This window comes from Equus przewalskii, chromosome 10, assembly GCF_037783145.1.
Source record: "Equus przewalskii isolate Varuska chromosome 10, EquPr2, whole genome shotgun sequence".
NCBI classification, from domain to species: domain Eukaryota; kingdom Metazoa; phylum Chordata; class Mammalia; order Perissodactyla; family Equidae; genus Equus; species Equus przewalskii.
The window spans coordinates 31226437-31253752 of record NC_091840.1 but is presented as its reverse complement, the minus strand read 5'-3'; the positions used below and the strand labels follow the sequence as shown (position 1 = coordinate 31253752).

The 27316-nt window shown below is 41.3% G+C and overlaps 1 protein-coding gene across 6 annotated transcripts; it reads right to left on the bottom strand.

The window, feature by feature from the left end:
* Positions 1-23582, bottom strand: DGKE (diacylglycerol kinase epsilon). 6 transcript variants are annotated; one of them, XR_011523114.1, is made up of 13 exons: positions 23235-23453; positions 22556-23034; positions 15491-15650; positions 13758-13877; positions 11816-11959; positions 11392-11549; positions 10987-11038; positions 9691-9804; positions 8562-8633; positions 6548-6610; positions 6010-6137; positions 5668-5779; positions 4061-5279 (listed from the first exon to the last, which is right to left on the bottom strand). XR_011523114.1 is itself a non-coding variant. In XM_070560776.1 (12 exons), the coding sequence occupies exons 2-12, from the start codon at positions 23008-23010 to the stop codon at positions 5100-5102; spliced, it is 1695 nt and encodes a 564-aa protein (XP_070416877.1). In that variant the 5' UTR covers positions 23011-23034; positions 23453-23582; the 3' UTR covers positions 1-5099. The 6 variants fall into 6 exon arrangements, 4 of the variants coding, with proteins under 4 accessions (XP_070416877.1, XP_008518040.1, XP_070416876.1 ...); XR_011523115.1 differs by lacking the exon at positions 6548-6610 and having other exon boundaries at positions 1-5279; positions 6010-6133; XM_070560776.1 differs by lacking the exon at positions 6548-6610 and having other exon boundaries at positions 1-5279; positions 23453-23582.
* Between the last annotated feature and the right edge of the window lie 3734 nt (positions 23583-27316).

Sequence of the window (27316 nt, the reverse complement as noted above, 5' to 3'; positions counted from 1 at the left end):
TTTTTAAGTGCTGCATTTTTAATTTTATTAAAAACCAAGCAAACATCTTCAACATATCAAATGCTTTAATTCACATTTCCGTAGGCACTGACCACAATACAGACCAAACACAACAAAAGCAGTTAACCCGTGGTAATTGAGTGGTGGGTACACAGAACTGTGGCCAGAGTGGGGGAGAAAGTGCAAGAGGCCAGCTGGCTGCTTCAGAGAAGCCATCACAAGTGTCCTCGACACTGTGGGTTCACAGATCGCATTCAGTCAGTTCACCTGCAAGTGATCAGGGCCAAGGATTCAGGCTGCTCTAAGTTTGTACGAGACCATTACAAACCCGAGTGCCAGTTTATCCGTAGGGCTCATTCAAGCAGATGGAGTCCGAGAGAAAGGCTGCTGGCAGAGCCCAGAAGCGGGGCAATGAGAGCAAGTCTTCTTCTGAGCCCCTGTCATCCCACCAGTCCAGCGTCCTGCCTTCTTTAGGAATTTGCTCACAGATAGCCCAGCCTCATCATCAAATCAGGACGTCCTCCTGCCTAGACCATGTTGGAGGAACAAGGAAAGCAACCTCACTTTCCAGCTCTCTTTTCAACATGGTAAATCGGCATCACAAAGTGCTCCCTGATGGAGATTTCCCAGATTACAGTTCACCTTCTGTGAAGTGCGTTCCGCTCTGACACTTTTCCTTTAACAGCAGGGCATCCTCGCAGACTGAGGAAGCGTCCTAGGTCTAACAGCAGCAGTACACTGACATTTGTAGCTTCTGACTGACTGATTTTCTGCACACAGTTCCACCGTGACTAAGCTCAATCATTTAAGTTTTGTGAACTTCTGTATTAAAGGGTGACATTTTTTGATTCTTTCTCCAGAACCTTGGAATGTACCTTTTTGACACCAGCAAGCCTCATGCACCGACTACACAGTCAGGTTCATGGGGGTAAACGTGTGTGTATGTATTTACTAAATACACAGACCATTCCTATACTTCACTAAAATCAGAAATAGGAGGAACCAAGGCTAAGTCAGTGCTTCACTATCCAACAGAATGCCTCTAACACTTGTGAATGGCCAAGCGGCCATATTCCAAGCAGCAACGGAGACCTTCAAAATATTCTTTCCATCAAAAAACATGAGGTTTCTCAATATGTAAAAATCAGTAGAAAATTAACCAGGTGACAGAGTCATTAGAGTAGTGGCTTCCAAACCCTTTAAAAAAACAGTGGAATATTATTTTGCAAAGAGGAAGTATTTTACCTACTGAAATCCTATCTGAAGCAGCACCCAGCGTGGGGCTGCGCTGACCCAAGTGAGGAAGCAGCAGCCCCTGCGGGCCCACTCCACGGCCCCTGCAGCACTGCTTGTCCTCCAGCAGGCCAGGGATCATGGATCAAAACCTACGGTGCCACGCAAGAATCTGAAGCTACTGATTTGTATCCAACAGAGTTTAGACAAATATATCAATTTGGATATGATACGAACAAATTTTTCATAGGCTTCTTTTAGAAGAAAGATTTGGGGAGAAGAGGGTAGTTAGTGGAGTGAAGGAAAAACAATTTCAAGAACATCCAATTAATTCCACTTTTCTGCCTGGTATCCATGGGGCGAAAGCCCTGGGTGAACACGTGAGGTACAGACCAGCAGCTGTGAAACCTCAGTGTGCAGCAGAAGTGCCTGAGGTGCTTGTTAATGACACCAGAGATGCCTATGTCCCGTCTCCAGAGACTGAGTCATCAAGTCGGGGTGGCCGGGTGTAGGCATCTGCACTGCTCCCCAGCTCCCAGGTGGTTCTGATGCTGCAGAAAGCCTGCAGTCCCACTGAGAGAAACAGGAGATGGGCCTGAAAGGGAAAATTTGAGAAAAGCAGGGGCATACTTTGCAAAAGCAAAAGCAAAACCAAAACCACCTCTTCTGTCTTGTTGCTGAGAATACATCTTCATTTAGATTAGGATAGAATAACAACACTATTTTTTCCTTTTGAATTTCTAGATATTTTACAAAAATAAATCTACCTACATGCCATTGTCCCAAATTAGGTAGAATTAAAAGAAAATTCTGAATATAAAGTGCTGGTTCTTGCTTCAGTATTACCATTTTGAGGGAAAACCACACAAACTATCACCTCTTCTATTGACCTTTTCGGCTGAACAAGTACAAATTATGTATTCGGATCCACATGAATCTGTAAATTAATACAACCTTTAAAGTCTTCTAGTTAGTGCAAATTTAAAATCCCGTAATATACGTTAAATACAATTTTACTTTATATTACAAATGCAAACTGTTTTTCTTTTGACATGCTGGTAGTATTCATTTTTACAGCACAAAAAGGACTTTACAATTTCTGAATCACAGTATATTTTACAACTCAAGTAGGCAACATTTCAAAAAGCAAATACTACACATTTTTGACACACCCTAAAAAAATAAAAATAAATAATTTTGACTATAAAATTTTATAAACATTAGCTACATTTAGGGTTCATAGCTAATTGTAGCAGAAAATCTAAAACACATTTAAGATCATGTAATGTTACCATTAGATGATCTGTATTTTAAGACATGAGTCAGTATGATTTCTATTAAACATGACAAAGCACTGAAAATGATCACTGTCTACTTGTGGGATCCGTAAGAGCTGCCAGGTATTCAGTATTTAAGCCACTAGGTTGACGAGGAGTTAGGAATGCGTTAGGACAGTAAGAGATGAGAGAACTCTGAAAACAGACATGGAGATAGGCTTTACTTCATACAGTTCTTCCTGAGGATGTAGAAGTTATTTTTTTTAAATCAAGACAATTTAAAACGGAACAGGAAAGTCTTGTGGCAAATTATTTTCTGTAACGTGTAGAATTCCTGGGCATGTAAACAACTGCTACCCTAATGTATAACTTGCAAACATGAGTCTTGTAAATTATACTTATTTAAGGCAAGTCATATGCCTACACATTTATTTGAAATGCTGGGGAAATGTGCCTAAAAAATAAGTGAATTTGCTACAATAAGGTATTTTATGATTTGGTATTCTGAAATAACTTTCTGAAACAAAAATCAGATCTGAGAGAATAATGAAACAGAAAACTTCATGAAGGATCAGTAGGAAAAAACCTCACTGGATTATGAAAATTGAAAAATCAATTTGTTTAAACAAATGAGGATGTTGTATACAAACCTGTTCTAAATCTAATGTAACATTATGGTTAGAATATAGTTTTAACAATTACAAAAAACTATATAGATATTTTGATTATTTTAATTCTGACATCCCAAAGTAACTATTTACTTTGATTATACAACCAGCACTGTGAATCATAAATAAGATACAGCCTAAAGCAACGTGAATTTAACAGTGTATTTATAAAATGTGCTATGTGTAACAATTTTGACCATGAATTAAAGAGTAAAACTCATTATATTAAAAACATGATCAGATAAAAGAAAATCTACAGAACTCTCCCACCACTGCAACAGGTTACCTACCATGAAAGCTGTGTGAATAAGGAGAAAACATGTCTGCTCACGAAACCTTTCAACACTAGAATTTAGCATCTCCTGCTGAGATCTGGAAGAGGCTAATTTAAGCAAAAACAAGTATTTTATATAATGTACTGACTACCGTATACGCTACTAAGTTGTTCCTTCAAAACATGGCACAGGCCTGAAGGTGACTCAAATTTAAGTTGATGGCAATTCATGGATGACAGATTCATAACAGATGCTTAAGGGGCAGGCTGGTTAACAACACAAGCCTCGCAGAGCTGACCGTCAGACTTTGGTGAGTTTTTGGCAACTGAGGGTCACGTAAAACAATGAAACAAAGTTTCAGTTACCCACAAGTCGACTGCCAGTGCTTTCATTCCCCCTCTTTCAAAAGCATTGAGCAACATTTCCGAAGAATGAGAATATCTGGATAATATATGTCAGGAGAATTGAATTATGAGTTTTAATTACTTAGTCAATAGGCTACATTTCTATCTGACTGTGACAGAATTTATGTGACCCATTTAACTTATTAAATGAAGCCATATATTGTAAACACTAAACACAGGTATACCACATTAAAGAAAATAAATAAGTAAAAAAAATATATCTTTAATTTTAAAATAAATATGATATAAACATTTTAGCAGAGGACTGTCTGCTTCCCCAAGGGGAAAGTGTGTTAAGTCGTTTGTACACAAAACACTATTGTATTTCAAAATACTAGAAGACCAGTGAATTTTTAAAACTTAGCAGTCATTACTGAACTTTTTTTGAGCAATTAATCTGACTAATAAATTTTCTTTAGTACATTTTTTTGAATTTTTGACACCATCTTTTAACCAAAAGAGAGGTTGGTGAACTGTCCAGCTCAGAACCCATGCACTTCAATCCAAAGTGCTCTGAATGTTAACTTTTACCAATTATGTGGTTCTCTTTTGGCTGTACTGGGTTATAACAAGATGCTGAAATTTCAGCTCAACATGGCATTAACAGGGTTAACCAGATGACATTTGGGGTCTGAAAATGCTCCTAAAATAAAAATTATAATAAAACTTTTGGGTACTGTCTTGCCTTTATACTTCCCCTTTTAGGGTTTCCTGGAAATAGATACTTAGGGATCCACCCAGTGCTGGGCTGTAGGAAATTTTAAGGGGCAAGCTGCAGGAGGTTTGACACTAACCATCTCCTTTTAAAAAAGCAAGTGAATTTTTAAAATCTTGTTGGTGTCGCCACATTAAGAATTAACATGGAAATGACTTTTCCACCCCCATCCTGCTGGCTGTACAATGCGTCCCTCAGATGTGTGGTTCAAGGATGAGGAACGAGAGCAAATGCTTCAGAGTGAGTCCACTCTCGAATGGAAAGCCATGGAAAACATCTCACCTTCATGGAACATTCTGTGACTTTCTAAAGTTAGTACTCTCCCATCAAAATGTTCTGCTTTTAAAAAGAACCAACATTTGTAAACAACCGGAAGTCTGGCTGTTTTTGGAATGCTATTTACATAAATGTATACCCATTGTACTACTGGTGAAATTAGGACTAAGTAGTTGAGAACTTCCGCTTTTGGCTGAGTATGTGTCTACTCGTCTGTGAGGACCTGCCCTAAGTGTCCAGTTCCCCACCATCTACTCAGCCTCCCTTACGTCCTCTTGATCCGAAGCACTAGAGATGTCATCGTCCGTTTGCTCTCCAGAGAAATATAACATCAGTGCGTGTGTCTTGTGAGTTATGGTTACAGTGCAGGGCCCCTGGGCCCACGGCTCCCCATCCACCTGCATTGGCATCATCGAGCACTTCAAAATCAGCTGGTAATATCGAACAAATAATCAGAAAAAGCGTCAGTTCCAAAAAGGTTCATTAAGGTCTTCCTTAATAATATCATCCACAGTCCCCTGACCCTTCTTAGGGACGTTTCTTAGCATCTCATTCTTAGAAAACTAATCCGAACACATCCTTATTCATTGATTGTTTAAGGGATTCTGTCCCACCAAACGCTCTATTTCTTCAGCTGGATTGAGGGCCATATTTCCTGTTTCTTTCCCAGCCCACTTGAGCCCCTGGTGGAGAGTGATCACCAGCACACGCTGTAACCCCTGCTTAAGGAAAGCTACAGAGTGTGTATTTTCTTCTACAGATCAATGGTGTAGAAATGGACTGGGACCAAGCAGCCTGTTACAGCAATATTTCACCTACCCGCACTGTATGTGCTTGCCCTATTCGAAAGGGATTTGCCAGTTTCACTTGAATCTGAGCACAGTGGAAAGACCCATACACTCCAACAACCTCCAGTAAACCATCATCATGCCTAGAATTGGAAAAAGGAAATATGGATTATATGATGCAATAAAATAAAATCAATCATGTCAGGACAATTACCTTTTAACATGGGTGGACCGTCAACTTATTAAATATTTATATTAACGAGGTATACAAAAAAGAAAACTTGAGGGAAAAATGCTAAAAGTCTATAAAGAACAACAAACTGCTTTGAAGAAGACAGTGATACAAAGAAAACAGACTGCACGCAGGACATACCTGGCTAGAGGGTAGGTCTCATCTCCCATCCCTTCCCACAGTCTGCAGCCACCGCCCCAGTATCCGATGTTCAGAACTATAATACCTTCCAAATTCGGCAGCTCTACTCGCTCCCCATCCAGTTCTAGCTTTAAAGAAATACAAGTATTAGTTACTATGGGGCACACTATTTCCAGACACAGCCACTTAGAATTCACAGCCATTTTCCTATTTATACGACGTGAGAGATGCACGTGTAAGAGAAGATACTTCCTACCCCTCACTCAAGGTAATCTGGTCTTTCCCACCTGGTTCAATGTTTGTTACAATACATGAATTATAATAAATGATTCTTTTTTCAGCCAAGGTCAATGATGTCCTTTTTGTTAAATCCCATGATTTTTTTCAGGCCTTATCTAACTTGCTGTTTCAAGAGGACCAGACACTGCTGACCCTCTCCCTCTTTTCCTGAAATATTCTCTTCCTTTGCTTTCCGGAACCCAGGCTCAACTTCTCTGGACGTTCCTCCTCAGGTGCTGCTGACAGCTCCACTTCCTACCTCGTGTCGACGCGCTCCTCACAGCGAGGTACCAGGCTCCTTCTTCTTCTCACGCCACAGACCCTGGAGGGAAATCTTAGCCACTTCCATATTGTTAACTGCCATCTTTGTGCTGACAGCTCTATTTTGCTGGTCCAGGAAAGTGAACTGGGCCAGATCTGTATATCTTACTGCCCACAAAACACTTCCAACTGACTGTGGCACCTAACACTCCTATGTACAAAACTGAGTTAAGCATCTTCTCTGCAACCCCCGCCAATCTCCTTCCCAGGAAAGAGCAGCACCATCCCCCGTGGCCGCCTAAGCCAGAAACCGGGAAGTCACCTTTGACTTCTCTGCCTTTACCCTCCACATCCAATTAATCACCAAAACCAGCTGTTACTACTTCTAAGTATCCATCCCTCTCCATCACTCCTAATAGTACCCTAGTCGCATACACCATCCTCTCTTCCCTAAAATGTTCCTAACTGGTCTGTCTCTAGCTTTACTCTCCTCTTATTCGTCTCTCTGAGCAGCTGGATTGACATGTATAAAATGCAAATGTCATCCTCTAATTACAACCCTTCAATGGCTTGACTCGTGCTCATGAGAAAATCCAAGCTCTTTAGTAGGCCAATGTGATCTGGCCTCTGTCCAACTCTCCAGCCTCAGCTCTTGCCTCTTTCCCTCCTGCGAGCTATGCACCAGCTTGAACTCACTCAAATAGGCCACGTTCTCTCCTGCCTACGGGCCTTTGCACATGCTGTTCTTAGCCAAGAACAACTTGCATCTCCTTCTTCACTCAGCTAACTCTTACTTAATTTTCAGATTCCAGCTTGTCACTTCTTCCAGAAAGACTTCCCTGTTAGTCACTTGCCTTAGACAGTTTCTCCAACCCCTGGGTTATGTATTGCTCTTATTTATTCCTATAAAACTGCATACTTTCCTGATCATATCCCTTCCCATACTGCACTGCAACGTGGTTTAAATGTCTTTCTTCTCTCTAGACTGTAAACTTAGAGCAAGGAATTTATCACTGTATCCCCAGTACCTAGGTCAGTGCCTGGCATTTTGTATGTGGCTTCACAAATAATTTTTGTATGAATAAAATATCAGACAAAAAAATAAAGTGCTACCTCGTATGCTTCATTCCACCAATGCTACCAAAGCCCAGGAGAAAGGAAACACGATGAAGCAGAAGGATGCTTTCCTAACGGAAACCTTGCCGTGCCTTGCGCGCTGCGGCTGCAAAGGCTGTGAGCTAAGTGTCTGCTTGACCACGCCGCTCCCCGCGGCTTATGTAAAATCAGGCTCCTCACTCCCTGCTCAGTTTTTTCACTGTTTCCCAAGCTATTTATTGTTTGGCTCTTCCCTTTTTACTTATTTTACCAGGTGTAGGTTTTCTGTATTAATGTCTTTGCCGTTGCTATTAATCATTACGGATTCTCCTGGAAGCAAGCAAGGGACACATACGAGACTTTGCCATATCATGATACCAGGGATACTGTGGCAATAAGCATTCAAGAGTATCCCATTTTCACTGCTCATACATTTTTATTTGGCTTTAGTAGGTAAGAGCGATACATCACCACTGCAATCAACTGTTTCCACAACTGTAAACGAAACGAAACTCTGGGTTTACGCTTCCTCTCATGAGTCAGGCACTGTGTGAGGTAACTTCACATTGGTCATCGCGTATGAACGGAAGCTGCTGAGCATGAGTTAAACAGGCTCTGGAGTTAGCTGAACATGGGATCAAATCCTGATTACACATGTATTTGGGCACTGTGTGAATTTGGGCAAGTTACTTAATTTCAAATGGTTTTCTCTTCCGCATAATGAGAATATAACAGTACCTGCCTTACAGGGTTGTGGTGAGAATTTAGTGGGATAACGTGTAGAAAGCATTTGATCAAGTGCCTGGCACACATGCGCCACATATGTTAGTGAAATGCCTTAAGAGAAAATTCAGCATTTTTGTTTTAAAAAGAAAAACTTCAAAATCCAGAGACCGCCTAAAACTTTAAAAGCTTACCTCAACTTTTTTATTCAAATCTTTACATTCTTGCACTAAGCAATCTTTGGTTCCATAGAATAAGTAAACAGCCTAGGAGAAATGGACAGAAAACATGATATTAAGGCATTCTCACAACTGTAAGCAAGAATGAGACCCTGGCCCAGCTCCCTGGCACGCCTGCTGGGCCGGGTTTCCTTGGTGCGGACGAGACCCGGTGTACTGACGGGAAGAAGGCACACCAGTACTTTTGAGTTTAATTAGCCCATTTTTCAGGGGGAGTGTGGGATAGGAGTGGTATGTGCCCACATGGTGTTTCCTCCCAGTTTGTCCAAAAAGCTACATTTTATAAAGAAATACTCTATTAAAGTTAGAAAATTCCACCTTTTCCGAGTACTTCAAATTACTTAATGAAAGTAACAGAGAAATCTAGCAAGCATTTGATAATCACCTTCGAGTAGAGAAAGGCTGATGGAAGCAGAGACGTTAATTACCAATTGCACAAACAGCAATACTTACTGCCTTAGGAGCCATAGTAATAAAAGCAAACTATTTGTAAATTGGAAATATTTGTACAACAGAACCAGGAACAAAACTGTTCTGTGTTTATTTTTCACATCCTGTTGCTCAATCACCAAAAGTCATTAAAACAATTCCAAAACAAAACGTCCACCAAAGGCATCAGCTGTAACAGGAACCAGAGCAATGGTCTGAGTTAAAGGCCATGGTAAACAAACTGCTCCGTTTTTTTTTAACCTCATCTGCCTTTTGGAGTTTCTTCCACCCAATGAAATCTATTTTTCCATTAATGGCTTCGCCAAAAATTTATCCGCCCTAAAATTTCTTTCCAATTTTAGTTGCCATTTCAGTAAGATAAGCTACCATACATTCCATCTAGTTGCCATCTAAGTAGAACACGGTGTCAAACATTGTTACTTTGAATTTCAAAAAAATCTGTCATAGTTATAAAATACTTTAATAAAATACATCTAAGGATCTAATTTGACAGTCTTACACAAAACACAGCAGGCAAATGCTTCCATAAGGTAGTTCTATCAGCATCAACTTGAAAGAGCGCTAGATATAATTAACTATTGATTGTTACTGTACCTTCGGTGATAAGCAGGAAATGTTATGTTATCCAACACACCTTATTAAGAATTCTGCTAGAAAACAGAGACGGTGCCTTCTCACGATGAGCATGAAAATTGAGGGCCATGAGAGCATCAGGTCCAACAGAAAAATAGTTGTTCATCGTGAATTCCTGCGAAAAAGGGTAGGAATAAGCAGCAGATTAGGCTTCAGTCCAAACCTGTCATATATTAAATATGTAAATCTTAGTCTTTACGTTCTTTATGAAAATTTAATCCTTTCTGATTTTACTTTTCACACAGAACTATTTTATGCCATCCAGTGAAGTTTCCAGAAATAAAGCTTCAGAGGCTTTAGAGTTCAAAGGCTGATAACACAGATATGAATTTCACTTTCCACTTTGGTTTAATACGCTGCACCTCAGCTCTTATCATCTAGAAGGGCTCTACTCTGCACCCAGACCTTCCACTCCTGTTCTCCCATGACATTACTTTCTACTTTCATTGCAACTCTCAGGATCTCAGCTCCTATCAGTCTCAACCCAGCCTCGTGGTCTCCCCTTAATTTATCTTACATCTCAACCCAGCGTGGACTCCTCAAACTGCATCTCCAGCTCTGTCTCGTTCCTGAGCAATAAGCCTGAATTTCCAACTTCTTGTTCAATGTGCCACACCCTCAAGGTTGATATGCCCAAATTCTAACTCATTTTCCTCCTACTCAAACCTGAAACTCTATTTTTCTTATATTGGTCAATGTCATTTCCATATATCCAGTCATAAAAACTGGAAATCTATTAGTAACACATATTTTCTCTCTTCCCCTAATGCCAATCAGCTGTCAAGTCTTGATTCGTCCTACCTCTAAAATGTCTGTGGATTGTCCTCATGCCTAACATTCCCCTGCTTCTGCCCTACTGCGGGTTTCCAAACTATTTCCATGCTATGTCCAGAGTATCTTTTTGAAAATACAGATCTGCTATCTCAGGATTATTTGCTACTTGCTACCCATGGTTTGCACCCTTTAGTCTCTATTTCCTCTGCCTGGAAAGTCTTTTGTTCCTTTCTTGTTGATCTCAGTTGTGTTCCCCTTTTAAGGACCAACTCACATGTCACTTCCCCCCAAATCTTTCCAGCCTGCTCTAGCAGGGCAGGACCAAGCACAGCTGCAGCCTGTTCTCTCCTCAGCACTGTTTACAGTCCAACTTGGGAGCTGCGCATGTGCGTTCCCTTCTGCTCCAGGACCAGCTCCCTGGAGATGGGCACTCTGCCTCTGTGCCCTCCACAGCGCCACACCTGTACAGAGGCCTCCAACGTCTCTGCTGAGACTTCCTGCACCTGAAGCCCTAAAAACATACCTTGGGTTTCCTTAAGTGGTAGTATCCTTTATTTGTTACTTGAACTTTCCACCTATAAAACAGAAGTTAAAAAAAAAATGAGCAATTACTACCAAATTAACTGCTAATTAACTAGAATGATCACCAATCAACTCTGGATGCCTGGTAGATGAGGTTCGCCTGGTAAAGCAGCACTGGGAAAGACAAGCATCTCTGAGTGAGCACGCAAACGCTGAGGGAGTACTCAGCCAACTGAGGGCCTCAGTCCTCACACGACACCAAATTATACAGCAACAAAAATACGACTAACGCAGTCTTTTACACTTAAATTACATTTAACTTTATAACCAAACAAGTCTTCATTTATGAACCAAACAATATTCCAAAAACTCAAGAAATCTACCTTTGGCAGGAAGTACAACCTACCTATCGAGTTTAATTCCATCTGCTTCCATCACATTTCTTAAGACTTGAGCCACTGGGATTTCTCCCGCATAACCTGTTCCCCAGCCCAGCGTGTTGGACAGATCGTTGCCTGTCCCCAGAGGCAGCACTGCAACCTGCGGGATGTATTCCTCTTGTCCCTAGGACACAGAAGGTAGTTAGATTTTTCTCTTCGGACTGTGTGTAGGGTAATCAAATTTGGTAAAATTTAAAGACCAAAGAAAGATACAAATACAAGAACAGTATGTTGTTTTGCTACAGGTAATGTCAACTGCTTAAGCATAACATTCAAAATTAGGGATGTCTTCTAATATTCATCTGCATAATCAAAAATACAACCAAAAATATTATATAATTATCTTGGCAATACTTCTGTGAAAGGCAAGTAGGTCTCAAAGATTGATACCTTAATCTTCATTTCATCAATTGCATCCAGGACCCAGCCCACAGTCCCATCCCCTCCACACACAAGCACACGAGCTGAGTAACAGGGAAGGAGAGTACAAAGCTGCAGGGCTTTGATAGGAGGAGTTTTAGTTACATCAAAAACCTAGAAATGAAAGAAAAGGGAAAAGTTATCACTGTCCTCCATTTGTGAGGATGATTTCCCTTCAGATGAGTACAGATACGGGGAAATCACACTCCTGGCTATGAGGCATTTGTTTTTAACAATAGCCAGGCACTGTGCCAGACTATACCCTTTGTGGCTCATCCCGACACTGACCCTACAAAGCACAAGTAAGCCTCATCCCATAGACCAGGAAATCAAGGTACAGAAGGTTAAATACCCTGCCGACGATTCCCCTGATAATTAACTGCTGACATATAACTCAATCCTACCGTCTATCCATTACACACACTGCCTCCTTCCTGTTCACAGGAAACCAGAATGTGCTAAGTTCACCTTTAACTAGTGCTTCATATTTTATACGGAATTTTTAAAATCCTTTACTAGTGCAAGTTGGTACACATTTCTGGAAAATTATTTTGTAATATGCATAAAATGACGTAAAGATATAAGAATCCTTGATATCTATAATTCTGTAAATATCCGGGAAAATACTTCAAAAGATGAAAATGCCCTGTGTATAAAGGTATTCAGTGTGGCATTATTTATAGTTGTACTACCTTGGAGAGAAACTCAGCCTCCAACAGCAGGAGACTGGACAAATTTATTATGATATATCCATTTGACTGATTATCTTAGTCATTACACGTGTAATTATAAGGATTATGCTGCAATATGGAAAAATATTTATACCTTTAAGTAAAGAAAATAGAATGCAAACCTGTATCTAGATTATTGACACAGTAATGTTGACATGTAAATGCAGAGACAATTCATGGAAAGAACATGCACAAATGAAAACAACTGATGTATTTGTGTGGGGAAACCTTTCCTTTTTTTTATCATTTTTTATAATTTCCTTAAGTTGTATAATGTTGAAAGGGAAAAATACAAATTGGCAGGCAGAAAGCTATTATTGCATTTCTGATTGTGGCACAATGGGTTGTTTAGTTTTTCAAAGTAGAAGCTGCTAGCATGTAAACTCCATCTTTATGGTGTGGTCCTTTTTTCCTTATTTAAATTGAGGTCTAACTTACACATAATAAAATTCACCCATTTAAAGTGAACAATTAAATGATTTTTACTAAGTTTACTGAGTTGTGCAACCACTACCACGATCCGGTTTAGAACCTTTTCATCGCCCCAGTAAGATCCCTCAACGTCCACGTGCAGCCGCTCCCAACTTCCCGCCCCAGCCTAGGCAACCACCAACCCGCTCTGTGCTGCTAGGTTCCCCTTTTCTCGACAGGTCATGTACACGGAATCATACAATGTGGGCCCCCTGCAGGCTTCCTTCACTTAGCATGTTTTTGAGGTTCATTCATTGTAGTATGTAGGTCATTTGTTCCTTTTCATCAGTGAATAAGATTCCACTGTATGGGTACACCACATTTTGTTTTATCCACTCACTGATTAATGGACAGTTAGTTGTTTCCACTTTATGGCTATTATGAATAATGCTGCTATGAACATTTGCATAATAGTCTTTGTGGGACATATGTTTTCCTTTCCCTTGGGTAGCTTCCTAGAAATGGGATTGCTAGCTCGTATGGTGAATTTATGTTTAACTTTTTAATAAACTGCCAAACTGTTTTCTAACGCAGCTACACCCTTTATTTCCCCACTACGGAAGTGCCTCTTTCTCCACATGTTCAAATGGCTTGATAATTTTATAATTATTATTCTTTTCTATAATCAGGTGATTACTGGTTTAAAGCATTAGCCATTACAGTTTAGAGAAAATGAAAAGATTAATACAGAAAGTTTTCTCTTTAGTTACCTGGACTGGATTCAGGAGGATCCTAAATTCTCCCAACAGTCCTTCTCCCATGTTAGTTCCACTACGAGAGTTGGCCAGGATTATTAAAGGAGCCCATTGCTTTCCAAGCTTAGAGGCTAGCTGAAAAATTAATGCGAGTGAAAAGGGTTTAATATCTCAAAGACGGTGAGCAACAAATTTTTAATTTCTTGATAAAAACAACGCTGTAAATTTGCTGAGAGAAAAACAACTATCCCAGTACAGTCAATACATATAGAAATCAAAGAATTCTCAGGGTGGAAAGAGACCTTAGAGATGAACGAATTTAACTGGCACTTCCTGTATAATTCTCTTCTACATTACTCTAGATGGCCATCCAGCACATGCTCGGACACTCATGTAAGAAGGAACTCACTAACAAGGCAGCCCCTTCCACTGCTAAGTCAAATTATTAAAGAGTTTTGACTTAAATTGAGTTTAAAAATGGGTCTTTCAATAACTTTCATTTATTGTTCTAATTTTGCTTCCTGAGACAACTAGAAATGATTTCATTTTTTCTTCTATGCAGCCGTTGGGCTCAAACACCTGACACATTATAGCTTTTATTAGTCTTGTCTCCCAGGCAATACATTTCAAGCTCTTTCAACTGTTCATAGAATGGACTTGATTTTCTCTGCTCTCTTATCTGGACTGTCCTTTTCTGCATATATTCCAATGTACTTTAGTCTGAAAGTTTTTCTCTTTTTTAAATGGGGTACTCAGAAATAAAGATTCAAGAATCCAGATTTCTGCAAAGCCAAAGTTAAATGAAATTTATGTTTTTCTAACCTATTTCTTTCCTCTGCCCTTCTCCTTGTGAATGTAAACATTAATGAAGATGTTCCATGGTTGTACTTACTGATTCTCATCTCTTGTGATCTTAGGTTGAATTCAGATACATAAGGGACTGTACATTTAAAAAATACGTATTACAACAACATTAAACATAGTGTTTCTAAATTTTAAAATGCCTCTTTCTTTTGGAGGAATATTGACAAAGATGACATTTAAGATATAAAATCCTAACCTGGAAAAGACACAATTTAATTTTAAAATAAAATAGTTCAATTTAATTTTGGCATATTAAAGCAGGAAATAAATGCAAATTTTATAGTTATTCCCTAAAAGCTACATAAAGACTGAGAGATACATTTCTATCAATTTTCATACACACACACACTGCAGAGTGCTGCTGACAGCTTTAATGTTCAACATTACTTGTGGGGACATCTAACGCGCAATGTTAACTTATCTCCAGGCACCCATGTAAAGTTCCAAATGGAAAAATTCTTTTAGAACAACATGTGAGGAAAATCAGTGCTTTCTTTTCACTGGCAATAAGCTTGAATCCCTTAGCTGGCTGTTCACCAGAACCATCTGAGGACCCTAAAAAAATATGGATTCCTGGGACCTACCCTGGACCTACTAAACCAAAGGGGATGGAGGTGGACTCAGGAATCTGTATTTTTAAAAAGCTCCCCAGGTGATTCAGATGCAGGCAGTGATTCAGGAACCACTAATCTAACATTTCCAATCTCCCTGCAGACACGAAAGAACTCAAGAGCCAAAATCTGTGGCACATCTCTAGGAACTGGGCAGGGTTTTACGGCTTACCACAATGATGCCTCTCTCACACACAGTCGTAATTCTCTCACACACTGACTTAAACAACTTTTTGGAAGTCAGTTATATAACGAAAAATAAACTGTGATTACCAGTGCGTAATCTGTTTTTTTGTCTTTACGCATCTGATTAATAGAGGTTAAATAACTTGGTGGGATGATGAGGTTTTTGAATTCTCCAAAATCACACTCTTCATTCCTTAAGCTATTTTTCATGCACTCATCATGTACTGTTTTCTGACACCAAATGCACCTAAAGGAAGGAAGAAACAAAGACAATAATTAATTTTAAACCATAATCTTACTGGTCTGCAGACCAATCATTTTTGTCAAAACAATTAAAACAGTAATTTCATCACCATTGAGCATAAAATCTGGCAAATAAAAGATTTAGGATTGTATCTGCATAGCCAAAACAGAGCAATAAAGTGTGAACGTATTTGGCAGTTTAACCTAACAGTGGTTCTTATAGTGTGGTCTGGGGCCCCCAAGATCCTTTCAGGGCATCTCTGAGGTTAAAATCATCTTAATAATAATATTAAGAAGTTATTCCAGGGCCGGCCCCATGGCCAACTGGTTAAGTTCGCGTGCTCGGCTTCAGTGACCCAGGGTTTCGCTGGTTCGGATCCTGGGTGCGGATATGGCACCGCTCTTCAGGCCACGCTGAGGCGGCATCCCACATGCCACAATTAGAAGGACCCACAACTAAAATATAGAACTATGTATTTGTATTTGGGGATTTGGGGAGAAGAAGAAAAAAAAGACTGGCAACAGATGTTAGCTCAGGTGCCGATCTTTAAAAAAAAAAAATGGATGTTATTCCACCTTCATTCTCTCAAAAGTATACAGCAGTTTTCCAGAAGATGTATGACATGTGTTATATTCATAAGCTGAATGCAGAAAGGGGATAGATAGGAGAATCTAGCTGACTTCTAAGCCAACGAAATGTACCAAAAGTGTAAAACAACGTCACTCTTTTCACTAAATTTTCACTTATTTTCATAGAAATACTTATGCTACCATTACTGTTATTTTAAAAATGAATATCTAAATGACTGCTTAGTTTTAATTTATAACACGGTAAATATCAGTAGATAAAATCCACACAAAAAAAGCTGGTCTAGAACAATGGTTTTGTGCATTGATTATTTGCGCTTTGGCTGAAGTAAATTTGTGAGGCTAAAGTCTCAAGGCTTAAATGCCCGCTGGCCTGGGTCCCCGAAGCGCTCAAGGGCCAGCTTGAAAATATCTTACCTTATAACCATCTGCGAACACTTTAGTAAAGGCAGTAAAATGGTGAATTTCTTGTTGGGGGTTAATACAAAACTAATCTGTATGTTTGCATTTGAAACACAGACAAAAGACATTTACATTCAGATTTGCCTCTACCTTTGGACCCATGGGTGAAACAAGCAGAGAACAGGGCTGGTAAACGGCCTGGTTTCTATTATTAATCTGCTAAGTATTTAATCCACTCACAGCTAAGGCGGATCTAACCCTACAGACAAAAGCAGGCAGAGGGAAAATAATGGTTACAATTAAATGAATAATGAAAAAAGAGAGGATAGAAACTCTTTCACCCCAGGTTAACTCTCTGGGACTTCTATTTTAAGGTTGTTTTTTCCAGTTGGATGTTCAGAGTTGTCAAGCAATCGCTGCTATTTACTCAAGAGTCCTAGTTCCTGCTAACAGGAGAGTTATCTGCATGATCTGCTCAAGAGAAAACTGTGAAACAACATGCGTGGTAACCAGTGCTAATACTCGCTTTCAAACTGAGCTTGAGAAACTACAACAGACCGCTTAGGCAGCCAAAGCACACCACCTCCACCTCCCGCTCTACTATTAACTTTACAACGGTGTATTATTATTGAAAATAACTCTAAAGGATACTCGCTGAATTATTCCGCGATGGTTTCCTCTGGGAAGGAAAGAGGGAGGGAGGGATGAGAAGAACATTCACTTTTTACTCTATATTTCTCTTGTATTGTTTGAGTTTCTAAAAACCAAATATGTTCATGAACTGCTTGTATAAATTTTCTAAATTGGATTTTAAATAAGGTAATATCAGCTTACGCTTGAGAATTTAGAAAATACAGACATCAAGTAAAAATCATCCCGAGACAGTTACTCTTAACTTTCTGATGTACTTGTTCTCAGTTGTATAGTGCACATATGTTTGTTTTTCAGGTTAAGGATATAATGTGTATATATCTGGGTAGTATTTTTCTTCCCACATTGTATCATGAATATTGCCCTATGACATTAAATATTTTTAAAAAATATGGTTTGTAAAGAATGCATAATATCATATCACATGGAGATATCAATTTATTTACCCCTCCCCCTATTTTTTTGGTGAGGAAGATTCGCCCTGAGCTAACACCCGTTGGTAGTTTTCCTCCATTTTTTGTATGTGGGACACCTCCACAGAGTGGCTGATGAGAGGAACAGGTCAGTGCCCAGGATCCGAACCTGTGAACCTGGGCTGCGGAAGCAGAGCACACCGAACTTTAACCACTCGGCCGTGGGGCCGGCCCCCGACCTTTCTTTTTTTTTACATTTAGATAGTTTTCCTACGTATAAACAACATGATGAACAACCTTAAACATAAATGAGATTGTTTCCCTGGAGTTTCAGAAGTTAAGTCAATGCATTTTCCTCAGGTTCTAGATATGTGTGTCCAGTATGCTTGTTACCAGTCAAGAAGGTGTCCATCATGTAACACTTGCTAATACCACTCATCAGCACTTAAAGACTTTTCCTTGATAATCTGATAGACAGGAAAAGTATTTTATTGTTTTAATTTGGAGGTCTTTGATCACTAGGTGAAGCTGAATTTTTTTTTGCCTGCTTTTGTAAATTGATTTACACCCTATATTCATCTTTTACTAGGTTTCAATAACTGTATGCACTTTTTATTTATGTAGGAAATCAACTTTTCTGTTAAATTGATTGCAAGCTTGTTTCAGTTGTCTTTTAAATTGACCTTTTTACTGTACTTTATTTTTTCATAGATAGGTCAGTATTTCCCTTTGCAGTTTATTTAAATGCTTTTATTCTTCGAAGTCCTTTACCATTTCCAAATAAGATAAATACCCACCTATAGTTATCCCCCTGCCCCCCAATTCTGTTTCCACACTTCTGTCTTCAATGCAGTGCTTCTTAACCTTCTGGGGCCACAGATCCCATTGAGAATCTCGTGAAAGTGTCAGGCTTTCCTGGAACCTTTTTGAAGAACTAGGAACCCCTGGTTAATCCATTGGGAGTTAATTTTGGTGATACTAGTGTACAGCAGGATACGAAGATTTAACTCTTTTCCTCTCAAAAAGCACTAGGCACTAGTCCTAGCAAGATTTATAAAATCATCTTTTCTGTTCCTGCTGATTTGTGACACCTTTTCTCCTTTACTAAATTTTCATAAATTTCAGAAAAGATTCTTTTAACCAAGATGATGGCTATTATCAGCCTTTGCTCTGTAAAGGTAAAGCCAAGAGGCTTACTAGTTATTTGACATTATACTTTTCCTTAGAAATATCATACTCAAAATTGAGACCTATTCTCTTCACATATTTTGTAATTAGTATTTAACTCAATCTAGATTTCAAACCTGACGGGAAAATAAGACAGTTATAATGTGTTGATATCTTACTTTAGTTTTAGCAATCATGTCACTGAGTAATTGCTTCTGATTTTTTCCCCAACTTTTTATTTTGAAAAATCTTAAACCTATACAGAAATCAAAAAAAGAGCAAAATGAATACCCTTAAACCAACCCTTCACTCTAATTCTTAATTTTTTCTCCCACGTTTGCTTTCTCTCTTTCAATATAAATTCATATACTGCTAAATCATTTGAAAATACATTGCAGACATTATGAGATTTCACCTCTCAGTACTTCAAGCAAGTATTTCCAAAAAAAACAGGATGGTCACCCTGCTTTTTAAAATGTTGAGCATCAAAAATTTTTTTATAGTGAACACAGGTACGCCCACCACCTACATTCCAGCATTAACATCTTACTGTAATTGCTCTGTTATATTTTATCCATCCATTAATCCATTTTATTTTTGGTGCATTTCAAGTAAATTTCAGAAAACAGAATACTTCCTAAATACCTCGGCAAGCACACATATCATTACTTGGATTCCATTATTCGTTTACAGGTGTTTCTTCTTTTGATGTAAAATTTACATACAATGAAATGTATAAATCTGTACGTTTGCTGAGTTTTGACAAATGAACATATTCATGTAACTAAAACCCTTATCAAGACAGAGAACATTACCCTACGTGCGATTCTTGCGCAGGAGTTTGACTGCATTATGCTTTTAAAAAGAACTTTCACAAAGGAAAACAAACTGTTGGCAACACTGCTTATTATTTTCTCTACAGATACCTGTTGACCACAGCGCTCTTCCTTAGTGGGCTGGAGGAGGCAACAGAATTATACGTGAAGTTGAGATGGTCATTTATGAAATTCACACTAGAACACGGGTTGGCAACTACAGATCCATCTGCTGCCTGATTCTGTGAAAAAAGTTTTACTGGAACACAGCTACACTCACTCATTTATGTGTTGTCCATGGCTGGGTTTGTACTCCCATGGACGGTAGAGTTAAGTAATTATGACAGACCACACGGTCTGCAAGCCTAAAATACTTAGTTTTGGCTCTTTACAGAAAAAGTTTGCCCACCTCTGCTCTAGAAGATGACTTGGTATCTATCATTGTTTCAGATAATTAATGAAATGAATAAAAATGTACCAATAAAACACAGAAACGTAAAATTTAAGATCAAAGCCAAGACTAAAGTGGCCAATGTAATTACCTATCAAGAGTCAGAAACTTTGTTTTATTAATCAGCGTGCATGTGTGTGCGTGTGTGTGTGTGTGTGTGTGTGTGTGTGGTGGGGGTGGGGGATGGAATGTAATGAAGAAAAGGTCTTACAAACAAATAAAAAGGCACCTTAAGTTTTCCTAATGAGAGACAGAGCACCATGAGGAACACAGGTTTACTTAACAAATGTAATGAGTGCTTAACAATATAACCTGATTCCCTATTTCTGTCAGAAGAGAGGTGAGCAGAAGGAAAGGAAGTACAGGGAAGGGACGATAAGTTACCAGCTGCCGGAATACACTGTCGTGGTTGGGGGTAGATGCAGGAATACACACAAAAAAGAAAAAAACATACAGGAAGGTAGAGTCTAGCACAGAGCCAGCAGAAAACAGATGCTCAACGTGTGAGAATCAAACAAGGACGGAATGCATATAAACTAAAGGGCCACTGTCACTTACTCTGCAGTCTGACTGGGCTGCAGGCTTCAGAATCAGTTACCACCTGTCATTACCACCCCGTGAAATGCTAACTTGTTCAACAGTCTTCCGAGTTCACTTAAAATCCTGGCCTTCTCGAGAGTGTCATGCAGACACGGTCTGGGTAAATTCCAGAGAGGGACAGTCCGGTCTGTGTCTAAAGGTTCTAAATAGATATCTTTGTTTCTCTTTCTAAAATATTCTCACAAGGTCACAAGAGACTGTAATCCTGCATAAAACTAATGGCTAAAATAAATCAGAACATTGCAGAACATGTACAACTGGAGGACACTGTGCTCTTTTCTCCTGGGAATAATCAACACTTCCTAAATTACACACAGACAATTTCTGTTATGGGTGAGGGGTTCTAGCATGCTGGGAACAGACTGTTCAGGAACCCTAAAGACGAGCTAATAAGGAAAAGGAGATCTATCATCATAAACATCCAGTGCGCTCAAAGGGGAGGACAGAAAATCAAGGACAGAGGCTCATGTCTAAAAAGGTACACAAATACAGCTGTGGTTCTCCGACGTTAGAATTATCTGCAGGACCTGCTAACGCAAAGACTGCTGCTCCCCAGCCCAAGTTTCTGATTCAGCTGGTCTGGGGTGGGGCCAGAGTTGCCAGGAAAAACAGAAGATGCTCAGTTAAACTTGAATTTCAGATAAACAACAAACAATTTTTTGGAATAAGTGTATCCCAAATATTGCAAATATTTTGTTTGCTAAATCTGGCAACCCTAGAATTTGAATTTCTAACAAGTTTCCAAGTGATGTTGCTGGTCTGGAAACCTTCCAGAACTGCTGGGATACAGGATATTATGCCATTATCAAGAAGAAAACATTTGGGGGCAAGGGTGGGTAGAAGATCAGGCAAGGGTTCCTGGATGAAAAGGCACAAGATGATTCTTCAAGGACGCCTAGAAATTGGCCAGGAGGAGAATACTTAAGACAGAGAGAAAAGCCTTGAGAAAAAGAAGGGCAGTAGGAAAAAGCCTGATATTTTAAGGAAACCACAACCAGCCTGATGTCGCTGGCACACAACGTTTAATGTAAGGTACTGGTAGATAAGCTAGAAGGGCAGGCAGGGTCCAGAGAGCATGCGGGACCTTATGTACTGTGTTCAGCACCCGCAGTTAACACTGAAAGACCATCAGCGTAAGTGACGGGAGCAAGTGATGGGTTTCAAGCAGAGCAGGGACTCAGCCAGATATATATCTCTACAAATACCATTCGAGTGGAGGATCAGAGAACCATGATTTGTTAAGGAGTATCTGAAATGCAGTTAAGATATTTATGGAAGCCATTTTTTTCTAATTTTGCATGGACGCAAAGAAGGGAAGGAAATAATACTCAATTCATGTCTTCTTTCCAACTAATCCCGAATCTTCAAGACCAAAGTTTACCTATAGAGAGATTATGAAATTCCTTTAAAGACACTGGTAACCTAGCTCTCACTGATGCCAAACCGGTAACCTAGTCTCACTGATGACTTCATTTTTCCCTACGTAAAACGGAGATAATCAATAGGGACAAAAGCTAAAACATAACACACAGTGGCCATGAAGTATGAAGTATGAAGTACTCAGAGAACTTTGGATGAAAGTTGAGAGCCAAATTTTATCACACAAAAGGGCAGGTTGGCTGAGAAGTGGAGGTTGGATGCAGCATCTCGGCAAATGACGACAAAGCTGCCCCGCTCCTACGTACAACAATTATTAGCTCGCTTCCTCGAAGTGGGCAGTTCAGGCCATTTGCAGAGATCCAGGCAGGCCTCTACGCCTACTCCAGGAAATCCTGCCTCCTACCACGCATTCCAGGACAATCAGTACCCACAAAGGCCATACCTGTAATCGCAGAGCTTGGGCTGAGTGCCGCACTGCTGCTTGCAAACCACACAGTAGCTGCACAGGGGCACGTTGCCCCGGATCCAGTGGTGGGGCATGGCGTCCAAGGCCCTGCCCTCATTCTTGAGCATGATCTCCTTGCACTGGAAGCGCCTGTCGGCGTTCTTGAGGCAGCCCTCGTCCACGCAGAGCCCGCAGCAGTCGCAGAAGGCCCCCTGCAGAATGTGCTGCGCGCACACGCAGCAGTAGGTGGGCTGGCTGAACAGGTCCGTGTCGCGCCACCCGTGCTTGCTTTTGCGGAAGATGTCCCTGCGGTGCAGCTGCCGGCGCGACCGCTGGAGGCTGCACCAGAAGGTGATGAACACGGGCAGCAGCACCGAGCACAGCGTCCACAGGACCAGGTGCCCGTCCGCAAACAGGCCCTCGGAGGGCGCCGGCCGCTTCTCCCCCTCCATCGTCTCTCCAAGGACGATTCCGCACTAGAAGAGAAACAGGCGGGGTCCACCTGGGGTTCGCCAGCCCCGCCCCGCCCTCCTCCCTGCCTGTTAGGGAAAACGGAGGGCGCCGTCTGTCCTGCGGCTCCGCTCTCTCCAGGAAGGAGCACGCGCACCGTCTTCCCCGCGGCTCCCCCTCCCGGGTGCTCCGAGGGGGCGGCGCCCGGCGGGGCCACACTGCGTACCCTCTCTCCTCCTCCGGCCTCGCAGCCGCCCCGCATCTCGCCGGGCATAGGGAAGGGTGCGATCAAAACGCACAGGCCGCCCCGCGCGGGAGGCGGGCGCGATGGCGCACGTGGGGCGCGCGGCGCCGGCGGGCGTCCGGAACCGTTAGCCCGGCCCGCGTCTCCTTCCGCTCCCGCAGGGCCCCGCGCACCTGCCCCTCCCGCCCCTCGGGCCCTACCTCGCTCCAGGGGCCGGGCCTCAAGCCGCCCTCCCGCCCTCGCGCCTCCGGGCCTGCCGGGGCGCCAACGCCCGCGAAGAGGCGGAGCGAGCGGGCGCGCACGCCGAGCCAGCCGAGACGGGTGGGGGGGCCGCGGGCGGGGCCTGCAGCGCGAGCCCCGGGGCGGGGCGGGGCGGGGCGGGGCGGAGGCGTGAGGTGGGATGGGAAGGCCTTCGGGGGCGGGGCCTCGGGGAGGGGTGGAGCTGGGCGGAAGGGGCGGGACCCGTGGGTGTGGCTTAGGGGGAACGGTGGGCGGAGTAACAATAAGGCAGGGGCGTTAGAGAGGCAGGAGGGTGGATCCCTATGTCTGTAACCATAGAAAGTTCTAGTATGAATGATTTACAGTATGAGTGAAGCTTCTCCATCCCCCCTCCTCCTCACTGTCTGGTGTGGAGTGGAGCTGGCACCGTTTTGAGAGTGTTATATACTACAGTCCAACTCAAAAATTGACGGATGCCGCCTGCGCTCTTGCTGGTTGTTAAACATATACTGACCAAGGGCTTGCTATATATGACCAAGGCCAAGCACTGTGCAAGGAGCCCCAGTTCTCAGGGAGCGCCAGGCCTGCTGAAACATGTCTAACAGAAAGCGCTGATTAGCCCTGTGTGCATTGATTAGCCCTGTGTACAATGTCTTACTGCACCCTAGCTCCCGTCTCTGCACTTGCGAGGCACCATGGTCATTTCACAGATGAGGAAAACCAAGGCACAGGGCAGCTGAGAAACATGCTAGATGTCACAAAGCCAGTGTTGGGACTGAGATCACTTTGTTTCAAGGTGCTCATTCAAGTTAGCTTCGATCTAAATTAAGCCATCAAAGAGAGTTTCTCTTATTTTGTTGCTTCTCTAAGAACCTTGCCCTGGGGAGCTTGTGAAAATGCAGATCGTGATTCCTTTTCTTGGAGAAGAGGCCTGAGAGTCTGCGTGTCTACTAAGTGGTCAAGTGATGCTGATGTTGATGGTCCCTGGGCTGCACTGAGTAGCTATGCTCAAGTGTTTAATGATCTGGGTTGTGAAGAGTGAGCGGGCAGTGTGGTGAAACGGGAAGAGCGTTAAATGGGCATCGTGAGGCCTGGGATCAGATCCCGGCCACCTATGAATGATGTGTATACATACACGTCTGTGAATCCTGGTTCAGGCAGAGCCCTTAAATTAGTTTAGATTTGAAAAGGTAACAAAAGAATATACTTCTGAAAAGTGAGCTTTTTAAAAAAATAGTTCTATAATAGAACATTTGGAAAATACAGACAAGGAAAAAGGAAGACAAAGGAATCATCCACCCCTCTCCCCAGAGACAGCCTGTGTTTGAACATTTTGGCCTATTTTCTTCCATTATTTTTTATGGAAAGTAAACAATGGTTTACTTTTTTGTATACATAAGTTTGATCCTACGGTAGATATATTCTCTATCTGGCTGTTTTTTCATTTAAACATTACAAAATAACTTTTACGTGTTTTGATAAATTTGTTTTTAATGGTTGCATAATATTCCAGTCTGTGAATATATTTCACAGCTTATGTAACCTTACCTCTGTTGTTGACTATTTGAGTTGTTTCTAATATTTTGCTATTGTATGTAACTCCTCTGTTTTAGGGGTGTTTCCTTAGCCTCTCACATTAGCTAAAGGATATGAAAAGTTTAAGGCTTCTGGAAAAGGTTTTTAACAATAATAGTCTCTCTTTCCTAAGTGAAAATCATCTGGAAAATTTCCCTGAATAGAAAATAGAAATTACCAAGTCTGAGGAAACACTCCTATTCCACTAAAGGCAATGATAAGAATTATTATTATAGCCAACCCGTGTTGCTTGCTTAGTAGATCCTAGGCACTGTGCCAAGTTTATCATCCTCATTTTACAGATGAAGAAAACTTGCTTGATGTCACACAGCTAGGAGTCAACTGAGTTGGGGCTTTGAACCTAGTTAGCCTGATGCCAAAGCCTGTGATGCTCTCAAGCCAGGCAGGTATTTCAAGGTGTGGTCTCTGACCACCTGCATCGGCATCATCTAAAAACATGGGTTCCGGGTCTTGACTGCGTCTCCCGCATCAGATTTGTAGTGGAGCTAGGAATCTGCCTTCTTAACGAGTACACCCTCCGTGTCTGAGCACAGCGCTCATCCTGGGATGTCCCTGCTCCACCCTCCTGTTTGGATCCTCTGTTTCCTGGGTGAATGACTTCCCGTTTCTTGGTGAATTCTCTTGTTTATGTGGAGCACATCTTTCAGGAGCTTTTAGAGCAAGGGTGCGCAGGAGGCGTATTTTTGAGTCCTTGCATGTCTATAAAATGTCTTTATTCCACTCTCAACAGCTGGTTATTTATCAGGGTATAGAATGCTCAGTTGGAGATACTTTTCCTTCAGGCCATTGAAGACATCGCTCCACTTCCGCTTGTGTTTACTGTTGCTGGAGAGATGCTATTGAGGTTCTCCTTATTCCTGATCCCTTGAATGGGACTTGTTTTTGCTTTCCCGAAGCCCGTGGACTCCTCTTCTTCTCGAGTGTTCTGAAATTTCACAAAGATGTGCGTTGGTGTGAATCTGTTTTCATCTATTTTGTCAAGTTGACTAGGCCCTTTCTGTCTAGCAGCTCACGTCCTTTAGTTCTAGAGTTACCTTGTTGATCTCTTCCTCTCTATTTTCTGTGTTCACCTTTTTTGAAACTTCTGTTATTTGGATGTTGGATCTCTTAGACTGTCCTCTTTCTTTCTCTCTCTCTCTCTTTTTTTTTTTTTTTGAGGAAGATTAGCCCTGAGCTAACATCTGCTGCCAATCTTCCTCTTTTTTGCTGAAGAAGACTGGCCCTGAGTGAACATCCATGCCCATGTTCCTCTACTTTATACGTGGGACGCCTGCCACAGCATGGCTTGACAAGTGGTGTGTAGGTCCATACCCGGGATCTGAACCAGCAAACCCTGGGCTGCCAAAGCGGAACATGCAAACTTAACCGCTGCACCACCAGGCCAGCCCCACTTTCTCTCTTTTCTTTATTAGACATGTCCCCACACATGCACAGCTCTGCACTATGATCTTGCTGCACCACGGGTACATTTGTTATAATTGATGAACCTGCATTGACACGCCATCCTCACCCAAAGTCCATAGTTTATTAGGGTTCACTCTTGGTGTTGTACATTCTGTAGGTTTGGATAAACACATGATGACATGTATCCCTCATTATAGTATCATACAGAGTAGTGTCATTGCCCTAAAGATCTTCTGTGCTCTGCCTGTTCATCCCTCCATACACATCCCAACCCCTGGCAACCACTGAGCTTTTTACTGACTCCATACTTTTGCCTTTTCCAGAATGTCATATAATCGGAATCACACAGTATTGGCTTCTTTCACTTAGTAATATGCATTTAAGTCTCCTCCATGTCTTTTCATGGCTTGATAGCTTATTCCTTTTTAGTGCTAAATACTATTCCATTGTCTGGATGTACCACAGTTTATTTATTCATTCACTTCCTGAAGGGCATCTTGGTTGTTTCCAAGTTTTGGCAATTATGAATAAAGCCACCCTAGACATCCGTATGCAGGTTTTTGTGTGCACATGTTTTCAACTCATATGGATAAACGTCCTCTCTTTTAAAAAGTTTGTTTTCACTATTGTTTTTTAAAAATCTCTCTGTCTCATTTTTGCTTTGTTTTTCTAAAAGATTTCCGTAGCTTTGTCCTTGAAGCTTTTTATTGAGTGTTTAATTCCTATTATTATTATTATTATTTTGAGGAAGATTAGCCCTGAGCTAACATCCACTGCCAATCCTCCTCTTTTTGCTGAGGAAGAGTGGCCCTAAGCTAACATCTGTGCCCATTTTCCTCTATTTT

Bases quoted from the DNA above. Each gene is read 5' to 3' on its own strand.
- DGKE (XM_008519818.2), bottom strand. From the start codon at position 23,282: ATGCCCGGCGAGATGCGGGGCGGCTGCGAGGCCGGAGGAGGAGAGAGG. The intron at 13,878-15,490 runs GTAATCACAGTT...TTAATTTTTCAG, and splicing joins AAAAAACAGATTACGCACTG to CTAGCCTCTAAGCTTGGAAA. The intron at 6,138-8,561 runs GTAAGCTTTTAA...ATTTCTTTAAAG, and splicing joins ATTTGAATAAAAAAGTTGAG to CTAGAACTGGATGGGGAGCG.